Raw genomic sequence first — 21,365 nt, forward strand, 5'->3', positions numbered from 1 at the left:
AAATAGTTTTACCCTCCCTGATACAGCAAACCTAAGTACTTGTTAAAGTAATTCTATTTAAATTGGGAATAAATGCTATATTTCTAAGTAGACATTTCAGTGTACAACCAATCAGTCAAATGGAAATTCGCTTAGTCTGCAGGTTTGCTGCGGCGGGGGTATTTACATTATGCGCCTCAAAATCATCTTTAAATAATACAAAAATTACGATTCAAAGATTTTATCTTGAACAGAAAGTGCTGCTTCATGCGGAGTATTCGGGAACTAACACATATATGTGATCTGCATTGCCGACAAATAGCGACTGAATGAAGAATACTGTCACAAAGTCAATGATACTGTAGAGTGTAAGGTATTTATAGTTATTTGGTATGTGTAAAAAGCTTGCTTAGTAACTGAGTATTTAAAGCATCCGCCTTAAGATATAAAGGTCACAGAATTTGATTCTAAGACATACAAAATATAAACAAAAAATATCAACAAAATATCAAGTTATTTATAATTTTTTTCGACAATGATGTACTATTTATAATTCCACCTAGCTTTGTGCATATTTACGCACCACATTTTTAAATTAACTGTTTATTTATTTGTTTTTAAGGATTTTCTTAAAAGGTATTTACAAGGTTATGTACAACACAATTTTTCAATTTCCAAAAAGCCAAGTACGTATATTCTTTATTTTTACACCTTCTAGGTAGTTTACACCTTGGATATTTGTGTCCTAAATAGGCAATACCTTATACATTTTTATTTTCACTTGGCTATTTAGTGAATTTTAATTTGTACATTTATTATTTCGTTGTGTCGTTACGCGATTTTTTGTTTTACAGTAGGTAGTGGGATGTACTAATGTACCATTTGTATTTTTTTTAATTTTACCACACTATGCACTTTTTTGTATGATTTTATATTTCACTTGACCATGTAACCTATTTAATTTCCAACAAGATATAAGCCTTTAATATACTTATGTAAAAATAATTTGAAAGGCTTTCTACAATGATTTCTGTTTTAGATTAAGATATGTACGCATGAACTTTTTTTTATTTTCATGAGTGGTGTACCCATTAACATATTTTTACTAAGCTATATACGATTTCAATAATTCATTTCCACCAGGCTACTTACAGTATTGTTATCACAAAATAAATAATATGCACCTACATTTTAATTTATCACTATTATTTACTATTTCAATTATATTTTATTCCCACTAGGCTTTGTAACATTCATACTTTTTATTCAGGCTGTATACAATATCAATTTTGTCTCCACTAACTATTATCAATTTTTATTTTAACTTCTCTGCGTTCCATATATACATTTCCATACTAAAAATATACATTATAACCTCCAAACCACAAACTTACACTACTATCACAATCACAGAGTTCAACAGTTATAGGTAATAGAATAGTTAGCACAGCTAATGTTTGTCTAACATAAATACTGTATGATAACTCAGTGACTTCCTCAATTCTCTCTGGTAATGTACGGCAGTAGGTTACTGCACCATCCGCTCTTGATTTGACATGTACAAAATATGGTAAGAACTCTTCCTTATTTGTCATTTTACATTGTAAAAGACCGACAGCATAATAGACCTACTGTTTGATGTAGCGACACAATATCAATTCTATTAAGTACCCTTGCTGTTGCAAAAATGTTCACATTGTATTTGACGATTGAAATGTATTATTGGTGTATAGTTGGAGATTGAAAATGGAGCTTGCAACGCTCAATAGATATCAAATATATACATTGTACATATTTATACAATTGCAAGTTTGATGTATTGCAAGTGTGAATGAAAATTGAAGTGGGATTTTGTAGAAGCAAAGCCGTAAAATTCTTTTCTTTTTGTTATTTAACAAGGTTTTTAAATGGTCGCCATTTTTATCTATTATTAGGATATTTTACGGTCATTGGACTCGTATTTGAAAGTGCATTAAATATATATTCTGTAAAATTTGTATTTAGTTACTCAAATTAATCATGGAATTGACTTTAAATAATTTAAAAGACCGCCATTTTGAAATTTTAAATTTTTTCTAAGTTTGATTTGTTAATAAAATAGTATCTTGCACCTTAAAATACACATGAAACTTTTTTTCCATGGAAAATTCACACATGAAACTTTTTTTCCATGGAAAATTCAAATAACATATTTTATGTAAAAAATACAAAATGGTAGATATCTGGTGAATAACGCGTTTTTTGGGGGAAAATGTCACGCTTGATTTACTCTTTATTTCGATCATAGAACCATTTCCCGGTGTTTGGCTGTTTACTTACAGCACAACTTGTATAGGGCTTGCATTGAAGCAGTCGGTTGCCGAGTTAATGCTAGGAAAAGTCAGTAGCTTTTTTGTGCTTTGTAACTGGGACAGCTAGCTATCAATAAAAGCTAATTGCGTTTTACATAAAAAAAACTAATGTTCCTGGCTAACGAAAAAGCTGGTCTTAGTAACAAAGTTAAACAAGCCATTTTACACATTGCTAGGTTAAAACAAGCATCATCATGCCACTATCTTAATTTAACTATCTACATATAAGATTTTCCTCTGTAACATCCCTTTCCAGCTGTCCAATTTAAGCGATTTTCATGAAAGAGGCGTAATTTTAAAACTTATAATCCAGCGAACCTGCGAATAGTAACGAACAAGTTTAATTGTCTTAAGGGTTTTGCTCCTCTTTCACTTCAATTTCTATAGTTCACTTTCAAAGATCCAGTGTTGCTGACCAAATTTCTTGACAACTGCTTAAAAATGTGTATTGCAATATACCAGCTGGTAATTGTTGTTTGTTGATGTTTAACCACAGTCAGACTGGATACAGTCCCATTGTAATTAACAGAACAGTGATTCTTGATTTTCCAGTTGATCCTACTTCTTATTTTGTGTCCTGCCACTCTGGCTGGGCACATGGAGACAATGTATTCCTGGAAGGCGGTTGACTTTGTTTTTCCCTCGGAGGAAATCAGGACCGAAAGTCTCGCCAACGGAGATTTCATTCCTGAAAACAATCTGATTATCGACGTTGACACATGGGCAGGTGAGTGAATTTACAATGTTTTTATAGGCCTACATTAGAGTAAAGCATTTGAAAATGACTGCCTCTTTACAGTTACATAGTCAATTTTCCTTTTAGCTATGATGCAAGTTATATTTTTGGGATGTACATTTTCATGGTGAAGTATATTTGCTTTGAGACATTTCTTCAACTTCTTAATTCTAATAATAAATGTAACTAAACACGGATCATCTCACACTATTCTACACTCATCTTTCACCACTCATATTTGGATTCAAATAAGCACCACAGTGTCATCCACATTTCAAATGATGATGACAATGATAATAAAAATTATAATAAAAAAACCTTACATCTTACAGGTATAGCTATTTTTTAGGGATCATGTTCTAGATCTTCTTCGTTGATAGTTATGCTTTGAGTTCATAAAAAAATAAGTTTTCAGATAAATACCGAGGTACCTTTTGATTCAATTTATCTTGTAACTATACGATTTTTAAAATTATCATGACCAACTAGAATTATTTAGCCTCTGATATCATTACCACCTCATATACTACAATACTACCTATAGATTCATCATTCATGAAGACAATTTTAAGAAAATCAGTCATACAATACAATACAATATGCATCAGATAAGAAGGCTTGCAGTATACAGAGTCAATGGGCGTACTGGTGTCATTTTTGAAATTATGAGGCACAAAATTATGATAAAGTAGTGGAAACGTTTTGTTCTTATCTACCAGGTGCAAGTTGTAACTGCACCTAAAGTATGCAAATTGTATATGTTAACAGTACAAGTATGACACTGCTAATTGTTAGATTGTTCAGAATTGTGTAATTTATATTCACATATTTTGTGAAAAGTGTTTTAATGTGATATCTAAGATACGGACTAAAAAAATGTTGTTTAAGATTAAGAACGAGACTTAATGATACTTCTTACACTAGGTTTTGCTAATAAGTAAAAAATAATAAAATAAGTGAAAATTTTGCTAATAAGTAAATTTAACAGTGAAAGTAATGACAACTTTCCTACAGTGCCACTCATCCTTCACTCATATTTGGGTGAAGGATTTGGGTGATAAATACGCACATAGTGGCGTCCCCATTTAAATAATTGATAATTGAATTGAATTGATAACTTCTAATCCAATAACCTATCATAAACATTCCAACATTTCTATCCGTATTATTAGACAATTTGTTTCTGAATCTACTTTGTTACCACACACTCTTTCCATTATTTCATTTTCGTTTGTAATAAAAATCAGGTTTGTACAATTTAATTCCATCTTTGCTCATACACGAGTGGGCATTCCACCAGGAGGAGCAAGGGACAGTCATTAACACTTTTATTTATAGTTAACATTGGTACATGAACTCTTTTTAGGTTTCTAGGAGGCGCAAGGAGGAGAAAAGTTCCACCACAATGCAATGGAGAGGGGCACAATTGTCTTACGGACCCATAGCGCATCACATGCAAAACACGGGCCTGAAGTTTAGTGAAATAATCAATATAAAACAAACAATATTCACTATTTCAGAACATGGAAGGGACCGGAAGATGTTTGTCACAATGCCCAAATTCAAGGTAGGGGCTCCAGTAACCCTTGCAATGGTGACTGACCAACAACGAGATAATGTGACTCTCCTACAACCCTACCCGGACTGGTCGTGGCACCAGGGTGACTGTGATGGGATAAACTCTGTGTTCCGGACTCACGTGAGTTATCTGGATGTGTAGTAAGTTAAGGTTTTAGATCTACTTAATAACTCCCAGAGACATCAAAGTGGTAAAACAGTTACTACAAGTCTGTTCACAACATTTAGACAGCATGTAAGGAAGCTTACCCATGACATCTTTTCTTAAATTAATGTATTTTGTAACTGATTGACGTTTTGGCAAACCTTAGCTGTTGAGCTATTGTTTTAAATTTAGTATCATGTGGAGGGGGAAAATGTCTTCCCCTAAAACCACCTAAATTTGGTGAACGGAGTATAGTATTAGGTGACCTATTAGGATGACTATACTGAGATATGAGTGTACATAGTGAACTTCAGTGAAGTGTTAACCATGTGTATAAATACAAGTAGATCTTGATACTCTGATAGATGTGGACCTACAGAGTCAGATTAACAAGAATTTCGAATTACCAAGGGTACAATGCTAAATACCTATAATCAGAAGGAAAACAATAAAAAACATAATTTCATAAAGATATAAGCTATGTAATGTCATTGTTGGATGGCCCACCAGAACTAACAATTAGAAATACCCCCGCAGCAGCAAACCTGCAGCATAAGCGAATTTCCATTTGCCTATGATTATAATTTTACTAAAATATCTTCTTAAACATGTCAGATTTATTCCCTATTAAATAACAAAAGTTTAATGAGTTAAATGAGTTAAATGAGTTTAATGAGAACATGGGTTTGCTGCTACACGAAATTCAATTGTGTGTTATTTAGTAAAATATTAAGAGTTTAGTACGAATTAAATTAATGTTTCAAATTTGATCAAAATACTTCAATTAACAAGAAAACTACAGCAGTTTACTTTTCTTCCCCTAAAATATCATGGGTAGTAGCATTTTCAAGTTACAAATATATGATGGACCGGCTACATATCCTCCGTTTCACAATTATTATACACATCTGGTTCACTTTATTCTGTTTCATTTTCATATATGATTTCCTCTGTTCCCCAGGTGGACAGGTGCGGAAGGCTGTGGGTTTTAGACTCTAGTGTTATCAACGTTTTCACCACCTTTGAGAGAAAATGTCCCCCGCAAATATTGATCTTTGATCTCCGTACAGATACTCTTATCAGTAAGTTTACATTGTAGTCTCATATAATAAAGTAGAGTCATACAGTTTCATTTGACCCAGAGAAAATATGAATTGATGAATGATGCAGATACCTATCCTTACAGGTTTTTAATGGGGAGTTAATTTGAGAAAGCAAACCTGTAATAACCATTGCTATGTTAACCATTACCGTAGCTATTATTAGCATTGAATGAGTTTAATTACTACTGTAACAAGTACAGTAGGTCTATGTGGTTTGAACTAAAACTTTTACAGGTATTGTGAGTTATCTTAGAGCTTTTAAATATATTTAACTAACATTTTCTCGGGGTTTTCCTAACCCAGCAAAAATAAGTTTAATTAACAGATTAATGTCTGAGGCTTTAAATTTATAGTTTTAGTAGATTATGAATGTTTATAGTCTTAACCTTGTGTTTTTTTCCAACAGAGCGTTACAGGATCCCAGATTCTGACCTGGACCATAGAAATCTTCTGCTCAACATCGCTGTAGATACAAGAACTCCAGACTGTAGTGATGCTTTTGCTTACATCTCTGATGCCGTGTCCTACAAGCTGATTGGTACTTATAGTTGAATCAATCACAATTCCTGAAACGTAAAAGTTGCATTCTGTAAAAAAATTTTATCTAGTATGCCTACTACCAGTTTTGGTAGAAGTTGACATCCAATCTCCAAGCTAAAATTGTAGCCATTTTTAGACTTACCTGAACACTGGTTGAATAAAAGAAAAAGCCAGTAACCTTGGTTGAAAACTAAACACAGTTGTAATCTATCATCGGGCTTTTAATAAACTGTCCTGTCCAAAGAAATAGTTGATCTTATTTAATAATAAAGCTTTTTAGTTCATCTTGTCTATTCTATCAAAGATCAAAGGTATCTTGCATTCTTTTGTTCATCTTCTTCAAACTATGCATTGATATAAAACTTGTAATTTGCTGTCTGTTACAAAAAGTCTGTTGCTGTCTTCATTATTAATGAATCAACTAAGGGCTTGGGAATTTCACTCACAATTTAATACTTTTCATAGAATAAAATATATAAGAGATATTCTCAGTTGAATAGATAGAAAAATGAATTTACCTTTGCTTCATAACATCAATAAGTATTTTGTCGATGTACAAATTTCAACTAACGATAATAAAAAATGTAAAGCATATTACCTCAAAACATCAATACAAAATAAAAACTATGGAAATTATTTAAAAAAAATTAAAACTAAATAAAACATTAAAAATTACCTCATTTGATCCCTGAATGGCTATTGATGTTTGTTGAAATTATGGGAGACATAATGGTCCTATGACATGAGTGGTTAAAGTGCTCGCTTGACAATCAAAAGGTCACCAGTTTGATCCTGAGAAGAAGTAGGAAGCTTTTTGATGGCTTGAAACTGGACCAGCTGTCCCTGATAATTGGGCTTTAAATAAAATGATCCTGACGAAACAGCCGATCTTAGTCAGTAACAAAGCTACACAGATCATCCCACAACATTCTACACTCATATCTGAGTTAAAATACGCACCTAGGTAGGTTTCCCATCTTATAATGATAATGCTATAACAACACGAGTTTGATTCATGTGCTAAATTGATTTATTACATGACTGTATATAATTTAAACAAAATACAGTGTAGTATTTGGTTGTTTCTTTTATAAATATAATTCAACATATAAATAAATAAATCCATACAAATAGTTTTAATTTTATTTCCAGTGTATGACTCCGCTAAAGACAAGTCCTGGAGAGCCTCTGGGGACTGTTTTGGTCCTTACGAAGAAGCCTTAAAATTCCACACTGCTGATAAACACTACAAGCTCAACTTTGGAATGTTCGGCCTAGCTTTGGGTTTGTATGAGTTTAAAGGGTGAAAACAGAAATGGGTCATTATAAAAATGTCATACCTAGTCAAATTAAGCCAACAAATTAAATGGACGGATACGTGAAATTTTGTAGCTTCTCCAGGAACTAAAATTAAATCTTTGGTGAAGCTTAATTCCAGGTGCTAACAAATTTTGTCTTTCTTCCCACTTTTAGCTCACATTATTTGTGAATAATTTTTCTATCAATAGAAAAAGACTGTACTCAAGTGAGTTAGTATTTCCCTATCCTTTCCTCGATGAATTCCTAAGCAAATGAGCTTAAAATACTTTATTTCAACAGGCAGAGCTACCACAAGACCTGTCGTACGCTTAAGTTGCATACATGTATTACAAAAACTGTTTTTATACTCCTAAATTAGCCTACAGTACTTACAAACAGTGGTGTAGTGGAGCTCTGTTTCTTTCACAAGAACCTATATAATGGTTAGCGAATCATATTCTAAATTGGAAAATGTATGACTAACACCACTGCTTACAAAATGACTCGCAAAATCAGTCAGCGATTACGCAAGTGCAAAATCTCTACTGGAATGCAAGGTCTAGTAAACTTAAAAACTATCACCAATGGCAAATATTTCAAAAACTCGTTACTACTATTTAAACTCTTTAAGTTTTTACTACTCTGTTTGGCAGGTCCTCTCCGCAACAACGGTGACCGCACCCTTTACTTCCACAGTCTCACCAGCGTAAAAGAGTCTTGGGTAACGACCTCTGTCCTCCGCAACAGTCAGCTGTTTCTCGAGGACCCTGGCGGAGCTGCGGACAGCTTCCACGAGTTCAACGCCACCAGAAGTTCACAATCTGCTGCCGAGGTAGGTTGGTGTCGTCGTCGTTAACAGCACTCGTTGATAGTAAAAGTAGCTGTTGCTTGTCAACTGTTTCAATCACATTACTAGTTGAGCAAAAGTTTGCCATTTACTTGTCAACTGTTATAATCTTTACTAGGTAAGAAAAAACTTAACTGCTGCTTGTTAACTATTGTCATCAGCATACAGTGAAAGCAAAAGCAACTGTTGAGTTATTTAATTGTTAACCGGTGATTGTTGTAAAACAGTTGAGATCAAGAGTAACTGTTACTTGTCAACCGTTGTACGTTAACATTTTCTAGTTGAGAAAAAAAAGGAACTGCTGTTTTGTTAACTGTTGCAATCATTACTAGTTGAGAGCAAAAGTAAATGTTGCTTGTTACCTTAGATCAGCACTGGTTGCTACCAAAAGTAACAGTTGAACATGACTTGTTAAGTCGGCACTGTCATTTACTGCAAAATAACAGTTAAAATCAGCAGGTGAAGCAAAATTGTGTTATATTTGTGGACAATACCCTGCACCTTGTGAAGAAATACTAGCGTAATCCCACCAGGATCTTAGGTCAGTATTAATTATGAGTAAGTGTTGGTAGTAAAAGTCACTTTTTTAGTTTAGCAATCTTCGTTACTGCCAAATTCTTGCTGAAACAAAGACTCTGAAAGAATGGCTCCTTTTAAAGAAGTACTTAAGGAGACTGCCAAAAGAAAAAGGTTGCTAAGCACTTATTTTATTGGAGCACTGCCGTTATTAAAAAAAAAAAACAATCGAACACATTTACACAAAAGCAATTTTCAATTTGGCCAATCATGGACGCTTCGCCACCGCCAACAAGCCGCAGACTTAACCCTGATCCGCATGTTCCTTGTACCAGCTCTGAGCCCAACTGTTTTGGGTTAGGGCATTTGAGTTAAACTATAAGAAACACTTGTCGATAAGTTTTGTAATAATTTTCACAAATGTTTTTTTTTAGGACATGTCCGATTGTGGCATCATGCTCTACTCCTTGGTGGGTGATAACTCCATTGGTTGTTGGAACTCTCGTCTGCCTTTTGAGGAAGAAAACATGGACATTGTAGCAAAGGTCAGAGGAAATATATGGTACATTATAGGGTCAGTCAAATTTCTTGTAGGAAACCGTTTTATTAACATGGGTAATGTTATTAACAATCAAAATGGAGCCAACAATCAAACAATGAGCCTTAAGTTTTGTTTTATTACAGATTCGCGAGCAGCTTATAAAATACCTATCTTCATTTTATGATTCAAATCAATGTCAGTGGGGGAGGGTGTCGCAACTACCTCTTGGGTCCATATAACGCATCACATAAATACTAATTGCGGGTCTGGCTGTTGGTAATACTTTTTTCAACACACTATGATGCTTTAGCTGTTTTATACGTTAATTGGCAGCTGAGTTGTCATTTTAGCCCAGGCAAATTAGACATATGCTCCCCAAAAAATCGTCTAAAGCTGGAAAGTGTTTTAATACCTTTTGGGGGTCCCAAATAAGACTCCTGTGAGTTTGCGACGGATTCTGACGTCTGCTTAAGTTTTGGTAGTCGAAAAACTACGAAAATTTTGCACTTTTTTCAGTTTTTCGCTTATAACTCCTAAATAACGAATCCTAAGGAAAATTTTGTTCAAAGGTGTCTTTTAGTGCATTAAATTCCGCGTCGATTGATGTTAAATACGTCAAAATCGGCCGAGCCGTTTAGTCGCTGTAGCTTTTCAAAGTTGGGATATTTTCATCAACGTGGCCAAAAGGTTGATTATTTGACCAGTTTTCGGCTTAAAACTCCTAAACGACGCATGCTATACAAAAATGCGCCTGTAGTTAGTTTGGAAAACCCAAAATTCTGCCTAGAATTATGATTATGAATGACTAGATAGTGTTTTTTCATGGTTATCATCCAGAGGTTTATCCAAGAATGTGTGAAGGGAAGGGTAGCAAGACCCCCTATGCAATTTTAAATCTAATATTGTTGAGGAGGTTACAAAAATTCTAGGATTCGTCCTAAGCTCCTATTTATACGATCCCATCTCTGGACACTCCCGAATGATGTTATTCGGCAAAAATGTTATTTTTTAGCTTAATAAACGAAAGATGATAATGGGACGGATGTACATAGTTTTACTATGTATATAGCCTATTAAAAAAAAGATTGGGATTTTTCGTAGATTTTACCATATAACTTTTCTACTTCTCATCATTGGAATCTTAAGAATAAGGATTCATTCTTAGCTCTTATTGGTCTTGCCACAAATGGTGACATTCGGTACCATCTTTTTCGTCAGATATCGAATTGAGATAATCGTGCCCCTTGCAAGTCTTTTAGACAGTAGTGCATTATATCCCTGCATTTCATATGGAGCGAGAAAATGTAAACCTTTTTAACATGTACACGATGGTCGAGATAGGTAGACGGAGTTGAGAAGTTCTTGTCGAACCGGTGGATTAGCCGTAGTGATGGGAGATAACTCATTGACGTTAATTTTCCATACCTATCTCTCTGAATTAAGTACAACTTTAAATGAGCTCTAAAGGATTGGTGAATGAGCAGCCCCTTTTGTTAAAATCAAAGTCAAAATTAGTTGAAAGTGTCCTCTAGAAGAGACCAACCCTCACTTGATTTGGATATTTTCTGCTCCCAACCATGTATAGGGCCAACCTGCTTCTGCAACTTCGCCAAGCGTTGTAACCCGTCAGAACACAGTGAGATCCACATTGATTGGAGTAAACAGCATGAGTAGTTTTAGGCTACATGAATAGTTAGATTTTCGACTCTTCTACATCACGCTTTCTTCATAAAACTGCGCTAGTGGGTACGGACCTATTTTTAATCCAAAGTATGATTCAAATTGAGGCTTGGATTTAATGTGGAATATCAAGTGTTGACTGAGGGGGCAGATTCTTCTTTAACCTTTGCTGTTGCCATCACAGCTCGCGATTAATGTCACCACTTCCTTTTATTCTGCACAGTTTATGGTCATTATAGGCTTGCCTATTTACGATTTTCTTGCAAGCTGCGCCTTTCCATTATGCTTTATACATATCTCGCGTTGATGCTATAATATGGGATAACTGCTGAGCTGATTGAGATGAGCGAACTATTTTCAGTAAATGGATCGTGACACTGGAACCATTTGATAAAATTCCTTTTTGGTCCCACCGTATCCGTGGAGTTTATATTGTCAACTTGCTGATAATATGTTGAAGAGTTGATCCCACAATATACCTTAACTTGATGGGTAGCATTCACTGCGATGGGCCTGCCAGCGAACCATGGGGCTAGATCCACATCATTGATTCCCCTATCTCGGAAAAAGCTCTCCACAGTAAGATGTTGCTCTCATGAGCACTTACTTGTTCATAGGCCATGCTGCAGGATCCATGACGTCACACTAGTGGATAGATTCACTGCCATATCCCCTATGTTTTTTGTAATTAGGCTGGTTGTTTGCCAGATTTCAATGGTAAGATTTTAAACTTGACAAGCATCTGATCTGGTGTTAACAATCAATAGCGGTTAAATGGTGAAGCCGATCTTAATGAATTTGGAAAACAATCTACGCAGACGTTTATGCTCTTCAAACTAACTACAGGGACATTTTTTCTATAGCATGCGTTAGAAGATGTAAGCCAAAAACTGAAAGATGAATACAGAGATAGATCTATATAATGGGTGGTTGGGATGAATTTTCGGAACCTCAGATATTAGACTTAAAATTACATAGGGGGTCTTACTCTCATCACACCTTATTAGACAAACCTCTAGATGACCATGAATATCCTCATGGAATAGACCACTATCTAATAATTCATAATCCATTTAAGGACAGGATCTATGTTGTTACCAATTTTATTAAAATTTCCCAACTTTAACTTTAATACTTTTTTTCTCAATGAAATAGCGTCCATACAAAGTAGGTAACAATCAATTACCGTTATTGATTAATAAAAAAAACATTATACGCAGAATTTTATGTTTTCCTAACTAACTACAGGTGCATTTTTGTATAGCATGCGTCGTTTAGGAGTTTTAAGCCGAAAACTTGTCAAATAATCAACCTTTTGGCCATGTTGATGAAAATATCCCAACTTTGAAAAGCCACAGCGGCTAAACGGCTCGGCCGATTTTGACGTATTTAACATCAATCGACGCGGAATTTAATGCACTATTTGAACAACATTTTCCTTAGGATTCGTTATTTAGGAGTTATAAGCGAAAAACTGAAAGAAGTGCAACATTTTCATAGTTTTTCGACTCCCCACAGGAGTCTTATTTGGGACCCCCAAAAGGTATTAAAACACTTTCCAGCTTTAGACGATTTTTTGGGGAGCACACCCTATATTTGATCTAATTTGCCTGGACTATTTGGGGGCCGAGCAGGTTTTTTAATTCCTAGGAAGGCAAAATCAGCTGCCCGCTTACTTTCTTAAAACATTAATGCAATACACGATCAGTATCCGATAGCATTGTAATAGAATTGTTTCATTGTCACCGCTGCCTAGCAACTATTAATTGTTATTTTTGCAGATTTCTCAAATTATTTCTTCACATAACCTTTAAAAGTTGTAGTTGTGTTGACTATCAGCAGCAGCTATCAGTGTGCATTATTATTGTGGTGAATGGTGGTAATAGGGTATAGTGTGATGAAAAATAGCGTTCGTGGCTAGAGATATACAAGGGCTAGGCCACGCGAGCTCAGAAAGTGATGCCAGGTGGCTCCCCACCATTCCGCCGCTGTGACGTCACGGCGATACCTCGGGCTCCCGGCACCGTATATCTTTGCCTGTGTGAGCGCTGGTATTACCGCACATTTAGCGTTTATTAAGCTCTATGTTGGACATTTTTTATTAGGTATTAATGTATTTTATAAAAGTAATTGATTTTCAAATAGGATTACGTATAACATCAATTTTAATAAGTAAAAAATTAACTTTAGTAGGTATTTAAGGATGGGAGTGGAATGTAAAGCGATGGCTAAGAATACTGTAGTTATTGATCCAATGCATTAAGTTACTGTGTAATATCAGTGTTCGTATTGCTCGAATGTATCTTAATGTATGGATTATTAATTGTATTGATTTATTACTTATTCATACCTTTTAGGATTCATTGAGGTTATATAAAATACATTGAGGTTGTATAAAAATACATTACCTATACTTAGTATTTTGTAACTTTTACAGGAAGGAAAAGAATTTCAATAAATCAATTACATTTTATTATAGGCCCTACATATTTCAATACATTAAAATAACATATAGGTAGTTGCAAAAATACATTAAGTTGCCTGACTAACTAATCTCAATCTCTGTTGACCAATAACTAACAAGTCGAGTTTTGGTGTGATTTTACTTTATCAGTTTACATCGTAATTATAAGTTGTAAATGTTTAGTTACGATATTATTTATTGTGCCTCGACTGTAATGTGACATTACTTTTAGAAACTTGAGACACTATTTTTTAGCCAGTTTTTGTGAACTTCATTGACTGTTTACCAACAACGAATATCGCGGGTTTGACTTAATCACTTTAATCGTATTTATTAGTTGTAAAAATTGTACTTATTTAGTTTATAAACTGTTTTATGAGGATATACTTACTTAATTTGAGGTCTGGGACATTACATTTAGTCCGTTTTTTTTAATTTCGTCATAATTAACAAACGATTTAATCGCCAAATGAAAAAGGCACAGCAGCATTTTATAGAAAAAACTATAAAATATTTATTTTTGTATATTTGCCTTTATAACTATGTATATTCATGAAGGGGAATAAGTTTAATTTCATTTTATATAGTTGGTTTGTGGGGTTTTAAAAATAATATATACGTGTGAATAACAAAATGTTTTTCTAGACAAATATAAACATTTATTAAAAGTCATAAACATCTATTGAAATGATCAGTATTGACATAAACAATTCTTACTTCATTTGATATCCAATATTATTGCCTAAAAATGTTTACTTTTGCTTTATCTCTTGATAATACATTTATTTGGTTTTATTTGAAATTTGTTGTGCAAAATCGTGAAACTTGTCATTTTATTGTTTTTGGGCCATAACTTTTTATAAATGGTAATTGGAATCTTTTTCCATTTCCATGTAGGGAAATAAATTCCAAACAATTTGTATATCTTATGAAACATTTTTGGTTCATGCAGCAATTTTTCTACCTACTGACAATATTTTCTACAATACTTTAAATATTTATTTTGTTGCCATTTTAAAATTCTTCATTTCATTACGAACACTTCAAGTTGGAAATAATAAATACGGTTCATAGGTTTGATCTGTTGGTTTAGTTTATATGAATTTTCGTAAATATGACTGCAAAATCGCCAAAAATGCCTTGCCACTACAGAGTTCGCCCATTGCAAGTTGGAGGGTTAACGAAACCCGCTTTAAAAATCACACTATAAAACTAAATTATTATAAACACAATTTTAATATGCGCGTAGATGCCGGGCGACATATGCACTGCCGTGCTACCGTCGCGCCTCGCGCCGATGTATCTCCGCTACGTCATTGTGGAAGGGCGGGGGAGGGGAAGTAGGATCAGGCGGCGACCGCTAACATCAAAGGAGTGAGCCAGCCCTTGTTCGTACCACGGACCGAAATGGTTTTGCAGCTCTCAATCGTTTTAAGTTCTCGACTTCGTCTCGAAATTAAAAACTATCTCGAGCTGGCAAAACCTAATTTTGGGCCCTAGGTACGAAACATACTGATTTATCAATCAGGTGGAACATTATTTATTTTATAGTGTGCAATTACCTAGAGCCTTTCCACTAGTTTACCCTTGAGATAATCCCAAGATGTTAAAGCCATGTCTCACGGGATTTTAAATTTCAAACTTTCATTTTTAAAGTAAATGTATTTTATTAGTAACTAAATCAGTTTACATAGTTACTCTTACTCCCATAGTCATTTAAACCCAAGAAGCGATTATGTAAACTTTTCATGTCTTTTTCATCTAACTTTCCACCTCTTTTTTGGGAGTCCAAGAGGGTTTTATCTGAGTTTTTGGGTAATTGGCTGGAAGCAGATGGAGGAGGGTAGCCACACATAGTGACCACCGACTGGATTCTGTGTTTTGTCAGTCCTAGGACTCATATGTGTTGAGGATGGTTGGATACAGAGAGAAAGGTTTGGCCCAGGATGGAGCAGTAGGCAGGGTGTGATTATTTTATTACTTGTATTTTTACATTCGTAAATTTTCTGTTCCATGACGGCCGCAGTGGGCTTTTTCCTACCTCAATAAGTTACCTTATCAAAAATAATTATTATTTTGAAAAATTTTCTGACTGCGCCATTACCCTCTCCCTCACGGTAATCCATTGGAAAAAATATGATTATGGTACACCTAACATATACTAACAGTGATTTACAACCACGCATAAAATTCATCACCAAATTGTAAAATAGCCTTACTCGTGCATCAGAGTTTGTGTTGGATCTATTTTTGTTTTTTTTTTGCTCCCAACATTTATTGTGAAGCTGATTTACATTAACGGGATATTTCTAGGACGATGAAAGGCTTCAGTTTCAAAGTGGATTGAAAATCTATGGGGATGATGTGTGGACGTTGAGCTGTCGATTTCAAAACTTCTACTTGAATCAGGTCCCCAACGAGGAGGTTAACTACAGAATTAATAAAGGAAGATTATCTGAACTTGTGAAGAATACCAGGTACGTTAGATTCATTTTGGAAATATTTTATTTAATTTTAAGTTTTGTTGTTCATTTTGTATATCGGTGTGAAACAACCAAATTAGAATTTTATAGCTGAGAAATTGGCAAGAGGAACTACAAATAGTTTGAAAATAAAATCATAGTTTATTAAACAAATAGGCTATTAAAATTTATTTTACTGTACAATTTTTATAAACTTATTTTGAGGAACATTAGTTTTAATGAATTTCCCTATCATCTGACATTGCAATGTTGATATTACCATTATTGTTATTTTGTTATTTATTTATTGACAAAGCCAACACATCTAAGGCGAAGATGAAATTTTTTTAATACTGTACATAATACATTCAAACTCTTGATTCAAACAATATTCAATTTATGTGTTGGCCTCATAAGTAATCAATACAGTGGCATTGTTATATTTATTTTATTTTCTTCTTAATGTAACTTATTTGAACTGTTGTAATTTTTCCTTTGGCAATAAGTTTTAATTTAGCCTCTGCATATGATGTTTTAAGGTCTTAAGGATGTGATGGACCAGAATGGGTTATTAATATTGTGACCATGAGTTTACTGAGTTCTTACAGAATGTGTAGTAGAAAACATGTAAAATTCAATATCAAAATTTAGCTGGTTTTGGTTTTTAGTTATCTATTTTTAGTTATGGTTATCATTATTCTATGCATTATTTTATTTTAAGTCTTATATAAATTATTTCCTTTTTCAGATGTGACCCGGCTGTTGTGGCAAATTCTCATGCATCTGCAATTGAGTTTCACTACCTTTGATGTTCAATATGTTGACTAATTTAAAACTATCAGGGAGGTAGCATTTTCATCGTAGGGATTACAGATTCATGTTGTAATTCTCTTGTTTATACAAACGAGATAAACACTAGTATATATTTTCCCCAATGGCATGAGACATGTAGAATTCATAGTTTCTAAAATCTTCGAAAACAATAGCACGAGAAATTAAATATTTCAACCATCCTTAAGATTGGCATTTTTACAGAGACAGATTCCAAGTCCAGAGATTTCCTAGTCAGTCATAGGTAGGTATGTTTGGCTTTTGAGAGCGGCGATCAGCACAGTACATTAGGCTACTATAATTTCCGAACTAAAATTACACTCCTATACAAAAGATTAACCCTGATCTTAAACTGATATGATAAAGCATCATAAGTCCAATGAAGAGTCCCGTAATATACCAAAGCGATTCCCCACCACATGTAAATATAAACCCATGCCAGAAAAAAACGAGAGTTCCTGCGGATAAAAAATACAATACGCATGTAATTGATGAAATGTAGCAAAACGCTAATGGACTATCACTAATTTCACAAACCAAAACAGTCATCAATTAAGTCATCAATACTATTAAGTTTTATCAATCAATTTAAAAATTCAATACAACATTATTGGTCAGGATTTTCCAGAGACATTATTGGACCTGGAGCATACTCCGTTCCCAGCATTTAGGTTGTTTAAGGGGAGTTCCCACACCACTTCTTTTTGCCTTAAGTATATTGCAGATGATTGACGTTTTAACAAATCTCACTTGTTGAGCTATGTTTTAATTGTAGGATCACGAATACTTGAACAGAACCTCATAAACATACACAAATTACGTTGCTGGCCCGAATCCAATAGGCCTACTAATAGCATTAACATAAAATGGTTTAGACATTTCCGTTTAAGCAATGTAATTTAATAATTTTTTTTGCCAGAAACATAATTTTTTTAAGTTTATGATCCATCTTCTGTTCAAGTATTCGTGGGTAGAATCAAGACGTGAAGGGGATAGATTTCTTCCCCCAAAATTTCCAAAATTTTGTGAATTGATTGAAGTCAGCTGAATATCTTGATTAAACTTTCCTGAATGAAATAATGTTTTCAAAATTTTTTTACACTACCAGTTACTGATACTGTTTGTAATTTAAAAAATGAATCCTTTAATTTGATAGTCTAATCCTGTAATGCAATGCTAAACTATTACGGGCTGTGTTTATATTGTTAACTAATTGTTAAATATGTATGAGTTTATTTATTTATTGTAAATTTAAACATGCATGTTAATAGAAAACAGAGAGTGTTGTTTTCCCTATTCTGTTCTACAACAAATTACATATCAAGTACATCACTACCTTTTCCAATTTTATTTGAGAAACACTTATTTTTATTTCAGAACATATCAATTTTGTAATTGAGATTAGTCAAATATATTTTAGATTTACATTAAATGAAGTTAAGAACAGTTAGTTGTATTTGAGAAGGTATCAAAATTAATTTAAGAGCAGTAATAGTATATTTTATCACTAGGGCCGAAAGTGACTCTTTTTGACCCGGGGTCAAGCAAGGGATAAAAGTAACTTTTTGCCCGTGTGGTGAACTATATTTTTCGTCATATTGCATCATTAATTAACAAACAAAGCTAGAAAAAGAATTAATTTTTATGTGAAGATAACCTCTCAAAATGACTTCCAGATTGTTTTTAATTCTGCGAATGCAAATAAGCAGTCGTATAGTAAGTGATTCAATAATTTCGTCTATTTCGATTGTGTTACAGTACATTATCTATATAAATAAAATTAGAGTTTTGTCTGTACATTGCGTAGAATTATAAATGTTCCCTATCAACAAAAATTTTTGGGCATTGGTTGGCCCTACAAACTGTCTCCTACGGTTGGCCAACTGTATGTATTGGCCAACCTTGCCTCCGTTGGGGCACACCACCAATTTCCAACCAAGGGCCAACATCTGTACAATTTGTTGAGCCAACTATTATATTTAGTACGAAAATCATAATTATCAGTTGAGTATTTTGATTAAATATTTCATTAAAGCAAATTTTGAAAGAACCTAGAACAAACATTCTCTTCTCCAGACGGGTCTTGAACCTGGAACCTTAAATTTATGAACCTTATACTTGACCTCTGAGCTATCTGTGATTTTTGGTGATCACCGTTTTCAAGCAGGGCCGACAGTTGCAATGGTTGCAATACTTAAAAATATTTTTGATATGCCTCATGATTCTGTTTAATCATCAAGTTGTCGAATTTATTTCTGGGAGTTGGAGAGGATACCGGCATTTGACTATAATTTAATTCATTACTATTAATTCATTACGTTTTATAATTAATTGTTATATGATTAAATAATCTTATCCCTTAAATTGTTCAACTATTAAACATTTTCTTAAATAAAGTTTAAGAGTTTTAATATAAAAAAATTATTTGCATTATTGTTATTATATTTTAAGTAGGTGTTCTACCACTATTCGCAACTATCACAGCATCAGACACCACTTTAAAAGTGGGATGCTTTATTTTTGGTCAGGTTTCAAATTGGCCAGGTCAATTTAAATCAGTCAGCTTGGTAAAGTCTGCCTCCCCGTCTGCTATCAGTTTGGTCACCTGTCCAGTTTCAAACATGACTAAATTAAAGGTGAAGGCGTCAGAAGATAAGGGATTGGCTACATAAATACGTCAATGGATAAGGGAACTAAAAGCAAATAAATTTAAAGCTACATGGCGTTTAATAGCCCTGGTAAAAGCATACTAAAAAAAAGGAAGAAAATAATGAAATCAACCACTGAAGGAAGAAGAAGAACACAACACAAAAACAAAACAAAATAAAATGGTGAATCGGATCGGCATCAGATCAGGTTAGGTTAGGTAGGTTCAGGCAGTGAGTGTTGTTATTCTATAACCTCGTTCTTGCTTCAGTCAGTATTTTACTTAATGAAATTTTATATTTGTATTTACAATTTTTTTTTAAATGGGCCATATTACTTATTATTAAAAAAACATTAAATATTATATGAACAATCATGGATGTTACTAGGGAAAGTAAGTATGGTGAAGTAGACTAGGAGCCTAACTTACTGTACTCATTCAGTTAATATTATTTTTTACGACTTACGCCAAACCTAAACACTAGTAGTCTAGCTTAGGCAAGTTAAAAAAAACCGATTTAAATTAGTTGACACTAAAATAAAAACCTCCTGATTTCCAACTCATTTTAGTTAACCTGGTACTGTAGGTAAACATAGGTACCGGTAGGCCTAATAGACAAATTTAAGTACAGTCTGGTCTGCATTTTGAGAAATAAGTTATGCCTAGCCTAGAGCCTAAAAGAAACCTAATTTAATTGAAAAATGCAGCAACACCTAGGCCTAGGCTAATATAAGACCACAACATAATCAGGTACAGGTGCTATGGTCAGTTGTTACTTATTCTGACAAATCCATGATTAGAGATAACCTAGGCTCAATCTAGGCTACAGATTGTAGTATATTTGATACTTAAATCTGAAAAGGCGATTTTATATGTATTTAATATAGGCCTTAATAAATAAGTTATATCTTGTAAAACAGCACTTCTTGTAGAAAATCAGATTTGTATAAACACAGAGGATACGCGTCCGGTAACCAGACGTGGATTAGGCGTCCGGTAGTGACGTTACCGGGTTGTGGGGTCCCGGAACGCCATTACCACAACAATACGATGTTCGGCCAGCGTTGTTCGTGGTGTAGTGGATAGAGTGCTTGGCTGATATCCAAGAGGTCCCTGGTTTGAAACCCATCGGTTTCTTTAACTTTTTGTCACAGATTTTGCTTTGAATGTAATTTCTTCATAACTGTACCGTACATCTTTTGTTAGAACTTTTGGCATTTATAATTTTATGTTATGAAGAGAATTGAACCTTCATTTGATTTTTTTTCATTATCAGCAAGTTTGGTTGGTTAGGTTAGGTTATGACAGTAACTGCAGGACGCCTAATCCACGTCTGGTTACTGGACGCGTATCCTCTGCGTTGTATAAAATCTAAATGTGTGTTTTATAACTTACGTGTGTCCCTACATTACACCATATGTGATGTCTATGACGTCATTCAGGTGATTTTAATTAGTTCAATTCCCATTGGCTGCCTTGACCGTGCCATAGGCCTACCTGTGTAACTTATCTTACCACTACTCAAGTCTGTCCTAGTCCAGCGACCGTCTGTGCCGCCCGTGGTATTAACTAATTAAGCAGGCTATTTTTTTTTTTTTTTACTTTAGTCCCCTCTCCTGTCAAGTTAAAACTTTACAGTGGCGACA

The 21,365-nt window shown here is 34.0% G+C and overlaps 2 protein-coding genes across 2 annotated transcripts in view; both read left to right on the forward strand.

Moving 5' to 3' along the window:
* The first annotated feature begins 1,538 nt into the window (after positions 1 to 1,538).
* Positions 1,539 to 18,347, forward strand: LOC128982076 (protein yellow-like). The gene is made up of 10 exons (XM_054401118.1): positions 1,539 to 1,549; positions 2,883 to 3,057; positions 4,587 to 4,765; positions 5,751 to 5,871; positions 6,299 to 6,430; positions 7,585 to 7,716; positions 8,385 to 8,563; positions 9,529 to 9,639; positions 16,093 to 16,256; positions 16,990 to 18,347. Exons 1-10 carry the CDS (start codon positions 1,547 to 1,549, stop codon positions 17,048 to 17,050), a joined length of 1,257 nt encoding a protein of 418 aa, XP_054257093.1. The 5' UTR covers positions 1,539 to 1,546; the 3' UTR covers positions 17,051 to 18,347.
* Positions 18,348 to 19,933: 1,586 nt separating this feature from the next.
* Positions 19,934 to 21,365, forward strand: part of LOC128982077 (poly(A)-specific ribonuclease PARN-like) — a 32,063-nt gene continuing 30,631 nt past the window's right edge. The window contains exon 1 of the mRNA XM_054401119.1: positions 19,934 to 20,112. Coding sequence (XP_054257094.1) covers positions 20,094 to 20,112 — 19 coding nt within the window. The 5' untranslated portion in view covers positions 19,934 to 20,093. The remainder of the gene's footprint in view (positions 20,113 to 21,365) is intronic.

This window comes from Macrosteles quadrilineatus, unplaced genomic scaffold (genome assembly GCF_028750875.1).
Source record: "Macrosteles quadrilineatus isolate MER2022 unplaced genomic scaffold, UCM_ALF_1.0 Scaffold_103__1_contigs__length_361171, whole genome shotgun sequence".
Lineage (NCBI taxonomy): Eukaryota > Metazoa > Arthropoda > Insecta > Hemiptera > Cicadellidae > Macrosteles > Macrosteles quadrilineatus.